Source organism: Astyanax mexicanus, chromosome 16 (genome assembly GCF_023375975.1).
Source record: "Astyanax mexicanus isolate ESR-SI-001 chromosome 16, AstMex3_surface, whole genome shotgun sequence".
NCBI classification, from domain to species: Eukaryota; Metazoa; Chordata; class Actinopteri; order Characiformes; family Acestrorhamphidae; genus Astyanax; species Astyanax mexicanus.
This window is the reverse complement of record NC_064423.1, coordinates 36,497,113-36,517,355: the sequence shown is the minus strand read 5'-3', so window position 1 is coordinate 36,517,355 and position 20,243 is coordinate 36,497,113. Positions and strand designations below refer to the sequence as shown.

The 20,243-nt window shown below is 36.5% G+C and overlaps 1 protein-coding gene and 3 non-coding genes across 5 annotated transcripts in view; all 4 read right to left on the bottom strand.

Moving 5' to 3' along the window:
- Window positions 1–15,734, bottom strand: part of rpl13 (ribosomal protein L13) — a 127,781-nt gene extending 112,047 nt beyond the window's left edge. Inside the window, exons 1-6 of one of the 2 annotated variants that reach the window (XM_007234224.4) lie at window positions 15,635–15,734; window positions 14,073–14,189; window positions 13,787–13,928; window positions 12,472–12,645; window positions 10,287–10,343; window positions 9,951–10,154 (exon numbers count right to left, since the gene is read on the bottom strand). In XM_007234224.4, coding sequence (XP_007234286.3) covers window positions 9,996–10,154; window positions 10,287–10,343; window positions 12,472–12,645; window positions 13,787–13,928; window positions 14,073–14,176 — 636 coding nt within the window. In that variant the 5' untranslated portion in view covers window positions 14,177–14,189; window positions 15,635–15,734 and the 3' untranslated portion in view covers window positions 9,951–9,995. Of the gene's footprint in view, window positions 1–9,950; window positions 10,155–10,284; window positions 10,344–12,471; window positions 12,646–13,786; window positions 13,929–14,072; window positions 14,190–15,634 lie in introns of those variants that run through there. The other variant, XM_049465612.1, reaches the window with a different exon arrangement.
- Window positions 10,410–10,495, bottom strand: LOC125782337 (small nucleolar RNA MBII-202). Its single transcript, XR_007424954.1, has one exon. It is a non-coding gene; the product is annotated as a small nucleolar RNA MBII-202 (small nucleolar RNA).
- Window positions 12,737–12,815, bottom strand: LOC125782339 (small nucleolar RNA MBII-202). Its single transcript, XR_007424956.1, has one exon. It is a non-coding gene; the product is annotated as a small nucleolar RNA MBII-202 (small nucleolar RNA).
- Window positions 14,305–14,384, bottom strand: LOC125782338 (small nucleolar RNA MBII-202). The gene has a single exon (XR_007424955.1). It is a non-coding gene; the product is annotated as a small nucleolar RNA MBII-202 (small nucleolar RNA).
- Window positions 15,735–20,243: the final 4,509 nt, after the last annotated feature.

Below are 20,243 nucleotides of genomic sequence, written 5' to 3'. Positions count from 1 at the left end.
GTTGACTTATTTCTAAGGTAGCGCAGGGGGGAATCACTACACACTGATGGTGAGTGTCAGAAACTCAGAACCTGTTGGACACACCCAGTATGCAAATAGATTGTGACAGAAGCCAATAGAAAAAAAGCTGTTAATGGCAACAGACTAAACTCAGTTATTATATATAAGTTGGTTCAACTCAAAGATCTCAGTTTGAATGTGCAGTATATGTGCACACAAAAGTTGAGTATTGTTTAGAAATGTTAAATGTTATGTAAAACAGACTTAAATCATTTGAGTTTAAACAACTTCTGAGTTACAGTGTAAGAGGCAAAGATGAGCGGCATCCATCAAATCACTTCAATACTTTTGGGATGAGTCACTGAATTCAGCGATGCTCCAAAATCTAGTAGAATGTCTTCCCTGGACAGTAGAGGCAATGCTAAACACTTTTCACAACTTTCACCTTTTCACAAACAATGAATGAGCAGGCGTCCCAACACTTTTGCTCACATAGTGCATCAACAAGTGTAGCACCTGCGCTCTCATGTGAGGAGCAGCAGCAACACTCCTGTTCCTACAGGCTGAACCTGAGTGATGAGCATCAGCTTTAACACGCAGCCCACAGAAACCATTCAGAGCTTACATAACCATCACTCACTGCACTGGATGTGAGCGAGCGCTGTGCTGTGAAGTGCTTGAACACATGACCTGCCGGAGCGCTCCTCACTCGCGCCGTTCTCATGTGTCAGCCCACTGCTCGCACTTAGATAACAGGATATAAAAACAATCAGCTGCTCCATTCTGAGCTGCAGTGGAAACTGGAATTGGCTTCTCCTCCCAGTGGATCAGTACATTTCCTCCACCTCCAGTCAGTCCACTGTTCTGCAGAGTCTCGGCTCTGGGGGGGTCGGTGTGGCCGTCGGCCTGGTGCTGCTGATTTCTTGGCTAATTCAATTTGCAGTCTTCTGCTAATTCCACAAGGTCAAGAGGCTCTCCAGCACTCAGAACAACAACAGGAATTGGCCACAGTCCTAATGAACATGATTGCAAGTCAACGTGTGAACCAAAGTCGAGGAGGCCGACCCACTTGCTGAACAGCTCTCGCAGTTCTCGGAGGCTGTTTAAAGTGATGATTTTAATTACTCGCTTTATTGGACACTTTGGCTCGCAGTCAGGATGCAGTTTAACCCCTTGAAATACAAACATGAACATAGTTTCATAGTTCTTTTTAAATTTTAAAGGTGCAAAATTCCACCTGATATTGATTTCTGAACTCTTTGACCAAACCATCCCTGACCATCAGTACATTTTGAATTTCATTTGGAAATCAAAGGACCTGGAAAGTCTGGAGGACTTTTATGGAGATGCTGTTTTCATTTTCCAGCAGGACTTGGCACACTGCCCACACTGGCAAAAGTACCAATTGGTTTTATATAATATTCTAATTGTATTAGAAAAACAGATTACCGTATTGGTTTGACTTCTGCTTATTCATTGTTTCTTCTGAAATCAAGCATATTAAAAAGAGTTCATTCTGCTTTTGATGTAGTAACTGTCTCTTCTCTTCTAAATATACGTATAAAAGTGGCCAAAAACATATTTTTCCTTAAAGTACTCCAATTGTTTAAAATGTTTAATTTAATATAAAGCTCTGAGAAAAATTAAGACCACTTCAGTTCCTGAATTAGTTTATCTGATTTGGCTGTTTATAGGTATATGTTTGTAAATCAAGGGAGCAGAGTCTGGAGGAAGAGTGGAGAGACACACAGTTCAAGCTGCTCGAGGTGTAGTGTGAAGTTTCCACCAATCAGTGATGGTTTGGAGAAACATGTCATCTGCTGGTGTTGATCCACTGTGTTATATCGAGTTCAGAGTCCAAAGTCGGTGCTCCTAGTTTTCCCACAAAATCTTACAGCACTTCATGCTGAACCTCTGCTACTGACAACTTTTATGGAGATGTAGATTTCATTTTCCAGCAGGACTTGGCACACTGCCCACACTGCCAAAAGTACCAGTTGGTCTTACTGTATATAATATTCTAATTTTCTGAAACACAGATTCTTGGGTTTTCATTGGCTGTAAGCCGTAATAATCATCAACAATAAATAAATAAATATAAAATAAAAATAAAAATAAAATAGATCACTCTGTGTGTAATACATCTATATAATATAGGAGCTTTACATTTTGAACTGAATTACACAAATAAAGTAACTTTTTAATGAGTGAAACTTATTTTTAGATGCATCTGCCATAGCAAAAAAAAATTAGCTTAGGGCTCATAGGGGATTCTATGTAGACTCTGTAGTCACTACATTCTCTTACATCATTTCTGTTAGTTCCTTCTTTCTCAAGCTTTCCATCATGCCTCAGTAGGCATATCTCAGTAGGAATTTCCAATAAACAATAATCAATAATTTGCAGATTTGCATTTTAGTTTGATCATGGGTGCAAAGTTCATCATTGCTTTAAAAGTTTGAGAACCGGGGCTCCTGGTGGTTCAGCGGACTAAGGCGCTAAGGCACTATGACTGTTGGTTCGAATCCCAGTCCTGCAGCTTGCCATCAGCTGTCGGAACCCAAGAGAGCACAATTGGCCTTGCTCTCTCTGGGTGGGTACAGTAGATGGCGTTCTTTCCCCTCATTACTCCAAAGGTTGATGTCGATCAGCACAAGGCATCTGTGAGCTGCTGTATCAGAACCGAGTCGATGCTCTTTCCTTCAAGTGCACTGCGATTCTATTCTGTAAAGCTTTACCTGTATAGGTAGAAGCATGTGCTAGTCTTCACCCTCCTTCACCCCCGCCATCTGCTGCTGCAGAGACCGCCCAGCCTTCCTCATTCAGACAGATAGGAAAGTGTGTTTAAAGCTTTATCTGAAAAACTAAATATCAACTACATTACTACAGCAAATAATTAAAGAACAAACAGATCTGTATAAAAAACATGTAGGAAATACACTATATAATACACTACATAATTACACTATGTTTTAAAACTGGAGACCAGCAATACAACATTACAGGGTTTAAATACAGATTACAGTATTATGATGACATCTGCTTATTCATTGTTTCTTCTAGGGCTGCGCAATATATTGTTTAAGCATTGTCATTACGATGTGTGCATGCGCAATAGTCACATTGCAGGACGTGCGATGTTACCTAAGGCAATTGAATCAAACACGTCATGTTGCAATGTTTTGATTCTTGACACAAGAAGTAGATACACAGCGCTGTCCCTGTGTCTGTGTGAGTGACAGGCTGCTGCTGCCTGTGAAGTGCGTGGGGGGTGCTAGGAATTAAAAACAAGGTAACCGCATGGCCTCCATCCACATGGTTGGGCACGTACTTGCAAATGCACGTGTTGAAAGCTGTGCACCTCAGTCCAGCACAGTTTTGCGGCTCAGATTTTTCCAATTACAGCTGAATTTACGATTTTAATCCCAGAAAAACAAACGCTATTATTTATTTTTTAAAAATCCATTTAAATGCCTGATTAAAGAGCCGATTGCTGTTGTTTTGCTGTTTTCCTCAGGTTTTGAGAACTCTATGCTGACTCAGCTCTTGATCGGTCCGGACGCAAGACAGCGCATGGGTGGGGGCGGGGCTGGTGATGTCATGGGCCCTGCATTGTTTAATATTGCGATATATATAGTTGAAAAAAAGAACATTTGCAATGTAAAAGTTTTCCAATATTGTGCAACACCGTGCTTTATTTCTTCTGAAATTAAGCATATTAAAAAGAGTTTATTCTGCTTTTGATGTAGTAGCTGTCTCTTCTCTTCTAAATAATTTGAAAACATGTGAAAGTGGCCAAATATATATTTTTCCTTAAAGGGCTTGATTGTTTCAAACATTTAAAATATATATATATATATATATATATATATATATATACACACAGTACCAGACATCTTAAATTCATCTTAAATGCTCTGGAGATTAATACTAAAGTCATCCAAACTATGAATAAAAACAAAGGAATTATTTAGTAAACTAAAAAGTTTTAAACAAAGCAGAATATGTTTTATATTTTAGAATCTTAAAGTAGCTCCTTTTGCCTAGACAGTTTTGCACATCTCTGCTGGATTTTCTCAGTCAGCTTTATGAGGTAGAGTCACCTGGAATTCAGGCTTTCAGTTAACAGCTGTGCTGAACTCGTCAAGAGTTAATTACTTGAATTTCCTGCCTCTTAATGTGTTTGAGAGCATCAGTTAAAGTAAAGTAGTGTAGAGGTAGAGTTACAGGTATACAGTGAATAGTGAATATTTGAGTAATATTCTAATCCAGACTATGAGAAGCAACAACTACTCAACTAAAGAAAGAAAAAAAGTTACTTTAAGAAATGAAGGTCAGTCAACGGTCATCTTTAAGTTATGATGAAACTGGCTCTCATCAGGACTGGACAAGGAAAGGAAGAGCAGGAGTTATCAGCCTCTGAGTATTTTGGTTTGTTAAACACTTTAAAGTTACTACATGAAATTCTCTTTTCCAGTTTTATGCATGGCAGGGATTACATTAAGCAATAGGTTTAGGTTTATCTGCCCCAAGGATTAAACAGTTTAAGCTGTGTGTTTGTCCATTTGCACATCTGTGTCAGCAATGTGAGCAACTTACAAAATACTGTAGCTTATTGAATTTATTAGAAGAGGCCACAGACATTTTGGCACTTATTAAAAATACTGCAGAGTAATGGATACGTATATAAACATGCAGTGGGAGCTCATTCACAGCACTGGAATGAATGGAATAATGTTAGAGATAAATATGAAAGTGATGAGTGGTGAGGAATATTCTGGGCTGCTTTCCTTATATAACCTCGTATGTAATTCCTCGCCAGCTTCACTCCTCTGTGTTCAGATATTTCTGGCCTCATTGATTTACATGTAGGTTTTTAGGCAAAATATCTCCAAAGCCTCAAAGCCTGGCTGATTCAAGACTGCCCCCTCTGGTACGACCACCCACGTGTACTATTCTACACATCACACTACACATACCTCTCTCTGGAATAATCCTGGGACATTTAAATATAATATTTCTTAACGAAGACACTTTTAGTACACTCCTGTTGTTGAGAATGTGTTGTCTTAGCCTACGTTCACATTATAATCCACATTGCTCAAATACGTAATTTTGCACAGATCAGATTTGGGTATCTTGACGGTTCACAATTACAAATGCAAGTGACCTGTATCTGTGTGTAATGTACGGGTGGGTATTGTCATTGATTTCCTATTGATTTGATTTGATTCTGATTCTATTTAAAATCGATTAACTTAGGTAAATTTCAGTAACAATAAAAATAGTAGTTTGGTTATGAAAAGTTTGTAATTTTACATGGAACACGTTTATACTATATAGACTTAACACAACAGTTACATTCTTTTTTTTAATATAATTTAATGTAGTTTAGTTAACTGCAACACCTTGCTTCACATCTCTATACAGGTTTAAAATGGCCACTTTTCTCAAATGCAAAATATAATGTGCTTCCAAAACATTAGTAAGGCTTCGAAAGCTATTATTTTTGTCAACAATGCTGTATGAACGTTTATACTAACAGTTTTTAAGTTGCATAAAACAAAAACATAACATGTTTCATAAATTTCTTATTTCTTATTTGCAAATAAAAGTGTGAATTTGCCCAGACCCACAAGTTTAGATGTGACTTATAAGCATAATAAGCAGTGAGAATAAAAACACAACAAGCTAAATGAATAACGTAAAGAGGAAACTTTCTTATATTCAAAGGAAAACACAGCCGATCTGATCGGAGCTCTTCTCCCGTTATAAGAGCCTCTTCCGCGGCCAGTAATCACGTCTATCCCTGTGGACAAAATAATCTGAATTAGTAACAGCGAGAACACGATCATTATTTCACTTTTTACACATTAAACCACTCAGTTACAGGTTAATCTACAGTTTTTCCGTCTAAAAGTTTAACGTTACACTGTACGACCGCTCGGAAACCCGGCTAAAGGGGGATTAGCTTAACCAGTGAAACGGCTAACCCGCTAAGCTAAAGTTGGATTCAGAAGGTCAGGTCTTACTTTCCACTTAGGCAGCAGTGAGTGGAAATACAGAAGAAAATTACTTACATTTGTACAGAAACTCCTGGGCACCGTGCTCCAGCTTAACTGATCACCCCAACCAGAGGGTGGTGCTCAGAAAAGGATGGTCTCACAAGATAAAACACAAGGCATTAAAACTGTGCACACATACCAGTAAAATTGGCTAATTCTAAAGATCACTTCAGGTTTATATGAATCAATATTGTATCATTCAAATAAAGGATCGATTTAAATAAAATAAAAAAAAGATTTTTTTAAACACACCCCTAGTGTAATGTGAACAAATCTGTTTCTGAAACGCCTCACATGCGCACATTGATACCTGTATAAACGTCTCCTTCTTCACCAACAAGAAAAAAAACTCATATTTGAACGACGACTTGTAGTTTTAAAAAGAGAAATGGATGCGTTTGTTAGCAGTTCATATGTGAAGCATCTTTTGCTGGAGTGAAGGAGAGTAAACAGCTGGTCTGAAGTTCATGCTCAGGTTGAGGAGGTGAAAAAAGGCCAGGAGGTTTGCTTTTGCTGTTTTTTTGCAGCTATAGCTGCACAGCTGCACCAAGAGATGCAGTGTGGGTACGAGAAAGAAGCTTGTAGCGCAGGGATCGGCAATTAAGTTTGGCCAAGGGCCAGATATTTTCCAAGCCATTACGTGTTTTGGTAAATGAAGTGTAATAGGATGGAGTGCTACAGACTAGTAGCTCTCCAGCCCAGAGGGTTGTTGAACCCAATTGCAGAACAGTTGATCTCAAAGCAGGTAAACCCAAGAAGAAAGGAAAAAATAAATAAATAAATAAACACACCGCCCCTTACACGGGATCAAACCCGCGTCGTCAGGGTCACGATCCAATACACTACCACTGCCTCGGCTAGTGAATTGGGACACGGCCGGCGAAAAAAAGCCCTTATAAGGAGATAGGGAGCTCAAGAACCGGTGGAAAAATGAGAACGGGTGGAAACTGAAGTCACGCCGAGCGCGACAGAGAGAGACGGGAGGAATGTAAACAAAAGCTCACCAGAGAAGCATTTTATATCTATTTTTTTTCACTATCGTTTATTATAGTTCAAACAACCTCACAGGCTAAATGTGTCATGCTTGCATGTGATCATTTTTAAGTCCGGAGTAAGAGTGGAAAGGGACACAATCTAAGCTGCTTCAGGTCTAGTGTGAAGTTTCCACAGTTAGTTATGGTTTGGGGAGCCATAAATTTGGGTTGATTCCTCTTACTGATCTGAAATTATTTAGTGGAGTCTTCTCAGCTTCACCCACACTTGTAGCCTGTATACTGGCCAAGGCCTGGTAACAATTGTATTACTATACTAAACTGTTTGGCCATTTTCCAATGTATTTATGAACACATTTTACATACATTTATTTTCCAAATACATGGGGTGATATATCGTCCATAGATTCATCATGACAGGTCTGGTCTTGGCCCACCAGCAGGCCTGCTTAACTGCATATATTTTCCATGACATGCAGGCTACATGAGCTCATTCACCACGCCACAAATAGGAGCAGGCCGGAGGGCGCAATGCAATGTTTGCATAATACACCCACCATCCTCTCCGCTCACCAAACCTACACCCAGGTACTACACCAAACGCCTCATCTGCTGCTCCGCTTATTACCCTGAATAAACGGAGCATCCACAGCCTTTTACAGCCTGGATAACAGCATTTATGAGCCATTCAAATGTAAAAAGTTACTTTATTTCAGTGATTCAGTTCAAAATGTGAAACGCATATAATACATAGATGGATTACACATACAGAGTGATCTATTTTAAGCGTTTATTTCTTTTATTGTTGATGATTATGGCCTACAGCCAATAAAACCCAAAAATCTGTCTCAGAAAATTAGAATATTATATAAGACCAACTGGTACTTTTGGCAGTGTGCCAAGTCCTGCTGGAAAATAAAATCCGCATCTCCATAAAAGTCAGTGCAGTTTTGTTTTCCCACAAAATCTTACAGCACTTCATGCTTCCCTCTGCTACTTACAACTTTTATGGAGATGCGGATTTCATTTTCCAGCAGGACTTGGCACACTGCCCATATTGCCAAAAATACCAATTAGTCTTATATAATATTCACATTTTCTGAGACACTGAATTTTGGGTTTTCATTGGCTGTAAACCATAATCATCAACAATAAAAGAAATAAATGCTTAAAATAGATCACTCTGTGTGTAATACATCTATATAATATATGAGTTTCACATTTTGAACTGAATTACTGAAATAAAGTAGCTTTTCAATAATATTCTATTTTTTTTAGATGCATTTGTATGTGTGAACACTGCAGTAGAACCAAGGAGCCCTCCTATACATAGAAAAGTAGGAATCGGTGTGTATTTATGGGAATATTGGTACAATCCATTATTTAAAAGCTATTCTCAATCAACAGTACTTAATCAAGTCATATATGATAGAGGTGTAAAGACCTGAGCTCCACACTATGAACCTAACTAGTTTTATATAATCAATTTGTTCTGTTGCTCACTCTCCAGTTTTAAGCAAATAAGAAATAATGTTAATTAATTTGTTTCACAAACCAAAGCAAACAACGTCTAAAAACACTACAAAATAAACCAGTGAGGCGTCTAATCAAAAGACGCACATGAAATAACCTCTGCAACATATATACATACTGCCATCTAGTGTTAACTACACTCACTGCTGTAGTCCTGTATCTGCTTCTCATCCATATTCAGGACCCCACAGAACAAACCACCACAGAGCTGGTATTTAATATTTGGGTGTTAGTTCATTATTCTCAATAACGCAGTGATCAGCACTGATTAGCAAGGTGGCAGTGTATGAGGTGTTAGTCTGTGTTGTGATAGTACAAGTGAATCAGACACGGCTGCAGTGCTGCTGGAGTTCATAAAACACCTCAGTATCATTAGGACTACAACTAGAACTCCTATGACAACCGATGAAGACTTGAGAATAACAAAAAAAAACTGTGCTGCAACAAAACAGGATCTACAAGGTGAAGCAGTTACAGGTAGAAGTCTCTAATAGAGCACAAAGGACAGTGTTTAAAAACAGATCCACTCACTGTACAAGCTCAATATATGACTCTGTGGCACGGCCTAAGCTTTTGTTCTAAATATATTTATTTTTCCTCTTACATTACTTTTATATTTTAAGTATTTTTAAAAACAGTACGTTTAAACTTTTACTTAAAAGAGTAAAAAGAGAGTTGATCCTTCAACTTCTACACAAATATTTTAAACTCAATCTATCCATCTACCAGAATAATGCAGGTCAATACTTGTCACAGCTTCAGCTGAGAATAAGAACCCACCACCTGAGTAACAGCTGCTCTGTGGTCTATCCTGTAGGGTCCTGACCACTGAAGAAAAGAAAAGGTAAATAACTGTCAGCAAAAAAAAAAAAAAAAAAAGTTAATTTAAAAGTTTATAATTGGGATTTTTGAAGACGCACTCAATCAGAATAAGAAATTGTTTGGTTGGTTTTTGTGCCTTGTTAAAAAAAAAAATATATATATATATATATATATATATATATATATATATATATATATATATATATATATATATATATATATATATATATACATATACATATACATATACATATACATATACATATATATATACATACATACATACATACATACATACATACATACATACATACATACATACACACACACACACACACACATGGTGTGCATGTAATGATGTATGCATACTTATGTTTTTTTTTTTTATGAAAATTTGGAATTGATCAATAAATATTTTTTTAAAGAAAACAATAAAGTATGCAGAGAAAGACTATAGTCTAATTATAGAACTACACATTTCTCCTATATGAATCAGCTTTCAAAGCCCTGCATCCTCAAAAAAAGGGCACCAACACCATCATTTTGGGACAGGCTTTATTTTGAGTTTCGTACAAATAGTTGTCTATTTCTTCTTCTCTACATCCTGCTCGGCGGCCTCCTTTGCCCTCTTGGCACGGATGCCAAAGAGGCGTGCATTGGCGCGGGCCATGCGCAGGCTGGCAAAAGCCTTGAAGTTCTTCTCGTCCTCTGAGATCACGCGGGCCTTCTCTTTCTTGTAGACCTGTGGAGGAGGAGAGAGATTGATGTCAGTCAGCCAGTGATGAATAAATCAGTATTATGTACTGATCACAGAGAGCTCTACCACTGATTATATATAAAGAACATGCATGCTTCATATTTCATTAATACATACGTTTTTAAGGGGCATGATGGGTCCAGTGAGCTGTGTTGCCATCTTGATCTCCTCCTCCTAGGGGAAAAGAAAATTCAAAATAGGTCAAAAAATTAAATGGATTTAAAAATTAAACTGAACATTAAAAAGTCAAGGCAGTCATCAGCTGGAAAAGGGTTCAAAATATGAATCATCAACGATGTGCAGAGATTCCGGAGAAAGTGTCATCACCTGACTGCAAATACTGCAATATTTCTGAATCACTACACCAAGCTGTTTCCACTGATACTAAAGAACTGCAGGCAGCATTTTTGCACAGGTTGTTTAAGAGGTATTTGTATATACAGAGACATATCCCGTTAATTAAACAGTCCAGTTTCTCATAAATGTGATATATAAATGAATGAATGCACCAGTACTAATGTAAATATAAAATTTAAAAGTGAATCACGCTACCCCCACTGCTGTTAATCATAATGAAGAAAAATAATTTAAAAAGTTTTAGCCCACTTGGCCAAGGAATATAATCTCAACATTATGAATAACAGCCACAATGACCAACAGATCTACAACACTACCTTCAAATTTCAGAAAAATAAGTGTCATTGTTAAAATAAGTGTCTATGTAACGTGCAATTACCAGTCTGACAAATTATGTAAATTTATATCAAAATATCAGAAATGTGTTAACTGATTTTAATTTCTATCAAGATAAACATTGATTAAATCACTGTCCAGCCTCAAGTCCAGTCCTACAGCCTTTTCACACTTTAAAGTCAGAAGCAGAGTGTGCTCCCATGTCTGTGTGCTGTTCATGTCTGTTGCATTATATTCTGTACATTTGATCCGGTTAGTTTTGGTTAAGTTCTGCAGTTTAGTTTAGAGCGGACTAAAGAGCTTTACTACGTATGCAGAGTCTCCCTAAACTTAATAATAGGTTTGTAAAATGATAGTTATGTGTTCGGCAAGTTGCTTTGCCTTTAGGTGTTGTGCTGAATTCTAGCTCCCCTTGGCATACAGGCTTTCATGCCCCAGCAAAAGATTGATTGAGTGTAAAAGATTGATTACTTTTATTTATCTTTATAAATAAGGGTTAATCAACTGGTACAGAAAATAAATATATTCCCAATACAAGCATGTGCTCATACTGCTGAGTGACGTGCGGCATGCCAAGTAGAGGTGCATTTCAGCAAAATACCTATTGGTTTTTTTCTTTGGTTTGTTTAAAGACTGATTTAACTTCCCATAATTGATCCAAGTATAAATCGCATAGAAAAGTGTTTTTAGATGAACACCTCTATTGGTCTTTGGTTCATTGCCCCCTTCACACCCCCTCTATTTTGGTTCAGACCCAAAATTAAAAGTGCAAAATTCAGACCAAACAAGGCAGGTGTGAAAACACCCTTAAAACGTATTATCGGCCCTGATCAGTCAATTAAAATTTTAAGTATGAACAGACAAATCTGATTTGGTCAGAACTAGTGCTGTGCGATATGACGATAAATATCGTGGGGACGATAGAAGTGTCTATCATGCTACTTACCTTCCATCATCCCTATCGTTTCTACAGTAATTTCATCAATTATTCATGCAAATATTTAAAGTAGGCTACGATGAAATGTATTGGCACGGTCACTTTGCATTACCTCTGTGTATATAAGTGATAAAGTACTTTTTTGCAAAAAAAAAAAAGCTTCATAATGTGGTTTTGCAACATGACACTGCTTTATATTATTTGACAGACACTTTAAAAAATGTTAATGGAGTTTATTTTGATAACCTGTATAATTTTGAAAATAAATAAATAAATTGCTACTGCATCTACCTGTATCTATCTGTTTTCATTTGATACATGTATACTGCTCCACTAAAAGGTAGTAATTCACATTTGTGAAAGTTTGGTTTAATGTCACTTTGAAATAAAGTTGGAAAAAAGTAAGCAATGATATTATTTTCTCATATTTTTTGAGGAATAACTGAAAACATACTCAAATGTGGTACATCATGATATATATCGTTATCGTGATTTCCATATTGTGATATGATTTTTCCCCATATCACCTAGCACTAGTCAGAACCAGATTTTTCACGACAGCAAACATTAAACAGAGATGTGAAACAGAAAAGCTGCCAGTACAGCTCTGAAGAATCAGTGGAAACAGCTAGATATCCAAATTCTCTTAACACTAAACACAAGGTAACTTACAGAGCTGTCTCCCTTCTTGGGTGCGGAGGCCTTCCTGGGGAAGATGATGAGTTTGGAGCGGTACACCTTCAGCCTCTGCACATTGACCTGCAGGGACTCTGTGGATCTGTTGCGACGGCGAGGGTCTACTGCAATACCGATGGTGCGAGCCACTTTCCTGTTGATGCCGGCAGCCTGCAGAATATATTACAAATCAGTCAAAATTATCTTGATCATGGATGTGGGCTCACAAGCGAATGTTTTAAAAATCACCTATTATTCATTTAGAGAGCAACACAGTCATCAGCCAAGGGTTCAAGAGTATCATCAAGAGATGTACAGAGATTCCGGAGAATTTGTCATCATCTGACTGTTGCGAAGTTATTTTCAAGCCTTCATTTTAAATAATGGGATTAAGCCCTGTCCGGGAAACTGACCCTCAGTGATATAGTTGTCATGTTTGCACTAGACCCAACCCAAGGATTTCAAAAAGCAGGGATTAAAAACAAGATCTGCTTACATATGCTTAGGCCTCGTCCACAAGTTTAAAATATATATATATATATATATATATATATATATATATATATATATATATATATATATATATATATATATATATATATTAGCTTTCTGGAGGTGGAGCTCTTTGAGAATTATTCACGTGTTGTACAAAACCACCACATTAAAGATAAAGGAAAAAAAAAAAAAAAAAAAAGATACTGCATTACGTTCTCTGAACCTCTTATGAAGTTTACTGTATAGGGAATAAAAAGAATAAAACTAAAGCATCAAATTTCCAAATATAAATAAAAATTCTGCACTCATTTTCCCTTTTTTTTACACACATAAGTGACTATCATTCCATGTAGTGTTATAATGTGGGTGGATAAAAATATGAATTACATTCATTAATAAAAACAAAAAGACAAGACTTTCATACAAAATACCCAAAATATAAAGCAACTACCATAAAATTTATAATTTTCTATTATAGATGTATTTTGGTATTGATTTGTCTAACAGCAGGTTACAACCAAAAATGCCCTTTTTAGAACGAAAAAACCCTGAACTGAACTGGTAATGCCAACATTTTGGCAATATGTTCTTTAAATCAAATAAACTGAGTAAAATCCAAGTAAAGTAAAAACTTGATCATTATCCAATTAGAACAGTGAAAAGAATACCGCTAGCTGGTGGGCGGGGTTAAAAAAATAAAATAAAAATGCAGTACCACAAAACAAAATGTCACAATATGTTGATATTGATAAGAAAAAAAAAAAAAAGAAAAAGCAGTGAACACTCAATTAATATTTAAATGGTCACTCATCCTTACCTTCAGCTCTTCCAGGGAAAAGCCACGTCCGGCGCGGATCTTGCTTTGATACCTGATGGTCGGACACCTGACTGCTGGTCTCAGAGGTCCAGCGACTGGGCGAGGAGCGATTCGGCGAGCCTTAGCCTGACGAGCCTTGCGTCTGCAGACAGTCAGTAAGAAATAATTAGAAATACTCTATTTTAGATACTGTACGAGCATCTACAAAATCCACCTAATGATGCCGGACAATAAGCACAGTCCTCAGTAGAAAGATCCTATTCTTTAAAGATGTTTTTGGATTTACCTGCGGAGCTTTCTGGCGGGCTGGTTGAACCAGGTGCGCACCCTCTTCTGCCAGTCTTTATGAAAGTGGGGGTTCAGGATCATGCCATTCCGACTGGGGGCCATGACTGCTTACTCCCTGTGAAGCAAAACAGAACAACATCACTATGTTGGACAGACAGCACTCGTTTACACTGAACAGAACATTTAAGGACCTTAAAACCAAATTCTGCCACTTTTCTACCATTGCATAAATTTAACAGCAACAGTCATCAGCCAAGGGTTCAAGAGTATCATCAAGTGATGTACAGAGATTCCGGAGAATTTGTCATCATCTGACTGTTGCTTAAACAGGTACATACATTTTCAAGCCTAGATTTCACGTAATTTTAAAAGTAGATTTTCTGTCTGGGAAACTGAACCTTAAGTTACATATGGTACACTCCCTGAACCCAACAAAAAAATAACTGTCTAAATCTAAAACTGTACCATCTGCACACAGCTAGCACTAGATTTTAGATTTTTTACAACATATGAATGAACGCAAACATTTAAGATTCAAAAAGGCTGTATTTTTGTACACTTTTGTACAATTTAAAAGTGTTTTAATGAAAAAAAAGACTAATAAACTGATCAAATTTGTCATTGTTCTGGAGAAATTGCAATTTCAGGTGAATGTTTTGATATTTCTATTAATATATTTGCAAAACTAACACTGAAACAATGCTCAAACATTTTGTTAACCTGTAGAGTGCTTTTATTAATTCTGTCTTACTGCAAAATCAAATTCTACTCACATTTGGAGTTACATAGCTATAAATGAAGGATGAAAAATGTATGGTGTCCCAGTGAAAGATTATTTACCTGTCTAAAGTAGCAATTTTAACAGGAAGTCACCACACTTAGTCTATTTGTCAGATTTATTTAAAAACAAGGGAAAGCAAAGATCCACATATTAAAAATAACCATCATACTGACATGTGGTAGACAAACAGACACGCTTAATACACATGCCTACTAAACCAATCTAAAACAGAACAGCATGTTAGCTAACGGTAGCTCACCTGGCACTATCTAGAATTATGTAAAAGCAGTGAAAGCATTGTAATTCTAATAAACTATAAAATCCTGCAGTTTAGTTTAACACTATTTACTAGCCAGCTAAGCTAAATTACAGCAGACCTGTTAGTTAGCTAATGTAAGGGCCAAAGCTAGCTGGCTAGCCACAGAACCCAAACACACAACAAAGCGATTACATTCAGCTGAATATAACCTTTAATTTTATACAAACCCGAGCAGAAGCGCTTACTTAATAAACTAACCCGAAATTTAATGTACAACTAGTTTAATAAGGCGCCCCTGAACGCTTGCACGCGCACCAAAGACACACACACACAAACTGATACACCAAATATTATCAGCCAATTTAACTATTTTCTGACTCGTAATAAAGGACAATATTGGTATGTACAGATAACTAAGACTCTATACTGCTCATATCAGGACATGAATCTGCAGTATTAACAGCACAAACCGAGGATTAAAGCGGATAAAACTGATGATCGGGAGAAACGCTACACGTACCGTCCGGGGCGGAATATGGCCGAAAAGAAAAAGGACCGGTGAACGCGAGGTTTTGTGGGATACGGAGGCGCCAGCCAATAGGAGCCAGCCGAGGAAGCTGTGACCCGGATGTGTGAAGCTCTGAAGCGCTAAAGTAGAACTTTAATAAATAATATTTTTAAAATGATGTAATAATGATCTCAGTTCTATATATTTTAACATTAATAAATATTACTAAAATATTTATAAAAAATAAAAAGGACACATTTTCTTTCCAGTTAAATATAACGTGCTAGAGGACTTTTACTTTGCTACATCAAACTTTCAGCGAGGTATTATAGGTGTGTAACGTTATATACATTCTGAAGTTACCCCTACTCTGAGAAAATTCTAAATTCTACTTTGATGAAATCCCTTTCTCTGACTTTCGGTGTAACAATACCTTTTTAAGTAATAGATTATTGCATTACTATTCTCCTAATACAGTTAAGAGGAAATATATCCTCAATGACTTCAATAAAGAAGAGATTAAAACAATTATAATTAACGTTAAATATTTGTCTTTTCCAATCCCACCTAAAGCAAAAGAAATTCAGTTTAAAATCATAAATAGAATATACCCCACTAACGAATTTCCAAGAAAAAAAAATTAAATGGCTACTGGAAAATGTAGCTTTTAATGTAAACATTATTTACACAAATGCCGTTTCTTTAAATGTAAACCTAAAATGTCCCACTTGAGGAATGATTTACAATTTTATGCAAAATCTTTAAAGATGGTAAAGGAAAAAAATGCAGGTAAATTTATTTACTTTTTGGAAAGTTTTCATTTCCTTGTATAAACCTTTTTATATTTTAATGATAACACAATACTTATTACTGGCCCTTGTTAATTTATGTTCTTTTTATTATTATTATTATAATTATTATTTTATTTATGTTTTTTTTTTTTTTTGTTACTGATTAATCATGTCAAAGCTTCTTTTTTATGTAACTGTTCAACGTAAAGAATGGGTACCTTTTTTGTTGTGTAGTAAAAACTTGTATATAAAGCTTTTTGTAAAAAAAAAAACAAAAAAAAAAACGTTATATACAGCGCTGGAAAAAGAAAAAAAATTAAAATGTCTTTGATTTTACCAAATTGAAAACCTCTGGAATATAATGAAGAGGAAGATGGATGATCACAAGCCATCGAACCAAACTGAACTGCTTACATTTTTGCACCAGGAGTAAAGGCATAAAGTTATCCAAAAGCAGTGTGTAAGACTGGTGGAGGAGAACATGCCTGAATCAAAAAACTGACTCAGAAACTAAAGTGGTCTCTTGTTTTTTTCCAGAGCTGTATATACATATATAGCTATAATTTGTATGTGCATTTATTAGACCAGATAAACCAAAGTAAAGTAGGAAAAGAGTAACAGTAGGATATATGTTTAAGATTCATACATAGAAAAATTATAGATTAAATGAGCAAAGGTGACTGGTACGATATATACAGGTGCAGAATATCATTGAAAAGTTACTTTATTTTAGTAATTCAGTTCAAAATGTGAAACTCATATATTATATAGATGCATTACACACAGAGTGATCTATTTTAAGCATTTATTTCTTTTACTGTTGATGATTATGGCTCACAGACAATGAAAACCCAAAAATCAGTGTCTCAGAAAGTTTTAATATATTATAAGACCAATTGATTTTTTTTGGCAGTACTTTTGTCAGTGTGCCAAGTCCTGCTAAAAAATGAAATCTGCATCTCCATAAAAGTGATCAGCAGAGGAAAGGATTTCATTTTCCAGCAGGACTTGGCACACTGACAAAAGTACCAATTAGTTTTATATATTATTGTCATTTTCTGAGATACTGACTTTTGGGTCTTTAAATTATTGAACTAAACTAACTTTTAATTATATTAATTTTTTTTGAGATGCACCTGTATATGAAGTAATTACATGTTCAGAAAGATAAGCAGCAAACATTTATCATTCACAAACACATACTTAAAAATATACATTAAACAACAGATCAAAAAAGATAAGAAACATTTGAAAAGTGTGGTTAACTGTATAAAATCATATTGTTTTATATTCAAAGCTTTATAGATACATAATGTTTTCAGTGTTTTTTTTAAAAAGACAATTTTTATTTTCCTCACTGGAGCATATGCATTTATGAATATAATAATTTCTGTAATATGTATATATAAATGATTTGCCTACAAGAATATAAAATGCAGTAGATTAAGGTAAAAATATTACATTAGTTTTTTTCTGACCTGAGAGAAGTTTAGAAATGTGTTTGTTCTGAGATTTGGTCACTAGGGGGATCCATATAACAGCATTTGCTGGGAGAACGCCTATTAGTTTGGAGTCATTAAGGACTGACTGGGTTATTCCATTATAAAAAATAAAGGAATTAATAACAAACGAACAATAATTCAGTCAAACTGGTTTCCTACCTCAAAAAATAGTAGAAAAACTAGTCTCTTGTTCATGCATGTGAATGCACTGTTTATTGCCCAATTCATATTAGGCATATATAAACTGTAGCCAGTTTTTAAATCTTTGCTGCTCTATAATGTAATAGCCAGCCCAAACTATGTTTTTTGAATAAGGCACATTACAGATCAACCAATCAGAACAGAGCTATTTTCTTATAGCAAAAAAGACTGTTCAATACTACAGATGTTCCTATTTAAATTATAAAAAGTTATTAGAAATGACTGAGCAATATGATCTCTGAAACCTGAAACTATAGAGACTATGATCACCGCTTCATTAATCATTAATAATTCTCGGACTCTCAATCTGAGGGTAAAGCTCAAGGTGCAAAGAGCCTGAGTGAAGCAACGGGGCGTTTCAATTCATGCTCCATATCCAGCATCAGATAAGCCTCTGGAGTTCTTTACAGTAGAAGTGACAGTCCAAAAGTCGGAGTTGGAGAGCAATCTTCCTGCAGTGAAACTGAAAGCTAATAAAGGTTAAATAAAGCTGTTAGAAAGGTAAAGGACGTACATACTAAATATTAAGGGTGCAATCGTTTATAGTACTGTTTCAGTAGGAGTCACAGTTAGGTGCACATTGTCTTCTTCATGCATCCTCTGCTTTGAAGTTAACAGGTGTGCTGAGACAGGTATGCTTGGTAGAGGGGGGATTATGGTGTGGGGTTGAATTTCGAATTCCTCTTCGTTTAGTGGAAGGTACTCTTAATGCTTCAGCAGAACAAGAGACTTTAGACAGTGTCATGCTCCCAACTTTGTAGAAACAGTTTGCGGACGCCCTCTTCCTGTTCCAACATGTCTGTGCATTAGATGCATGAAATGTGAAATAATGAAAAATTTCAGTAAACACACTCCTTAACCTTGTGGAAAAGCAGAGAGAATGTTTCATATGTGGTTTTTTGTTGCATTTAGATTCTTCCTTGTGTGAAACAAGGTAATCCAACCCCACACCACACCTGATCTAATCCACAACACAGCAACCTACACTACACCCAAATCACTCAAAATCCCAATCCAACCCAACCCAACCCACATCACATTAAACCTCAACCCAACCAGACACACACCACCAAACCAAACCCACACAAACCCAAATCACACCAATCCCCAACCTACACCAAACCAAAATTACATTAAACCCAACCCAACCTACATCACACTCCTAACCCACATCACACCCAAATCACACCAAATCCAACCCAACCTACACCAAACCAAAATCACACTAAACCTCAACCCAACCAAACACACACTACCCTACCCAACCCACACAAACCCAAATCACACCAATCCCAACCCTACCCAAATCACACCAACCAAACTCAAACTTAAACCACACCAAACCGAAGCCAATACCAAACCCCAACTCAAATCACGCCAAACCCAACCCAACACATACCCCAACCCATACCACACTACACCCAACTTACACCCAACCCAAATCACACTAAACCCCAACTCAACTCACACCACATGCAACCCCTACCACACAATACCCCCACTCAAATCCCAACCCAAATTAAACCAGACCCCAAACTACAACAAAACTCAAATCACATTAAACCCCAACCCAACCAGACCGACACCAAACCAAACCCAACCCACAACATACCCAACCCAAACCACACCATAACCAAAACCACACCAAACCCCAAACCACATCAAATCAAACACCAAACCCAACCCAATTCACACCATACCCAACCCACAACATACCCAAGCCACACCCAACCATAACACAAACCACAACATATAAAACCCAACTGGTGTAACCCACTACATTGGTGTAAAAAACCTCTTGTCAACAGAAACACAGCTGTTCAACTTAAATATTTAAAAATGTGGGTTTGTCTTATGTTTTTCGTTTTTTCTTTCTTGTTGTATTGTCCTCTTACTGAACCATGAAATTCAGACCGCAGTTTGAACTGAACGCCCTTTTTTATGCTGGTGGCCCTTGACTTTTCATAGTACTGAACAGTTACAATACACTGGATGTTCCCTTAAAAAAACATCATGTTCTGATTTTAGATTGTACGCCTCACTTACCCTAACCATGGTTTACTCATTCTAAAGTTCCTGCATAAGTGTTTCCAAGAAAATACAAGACATATGATGGCACAACAAACA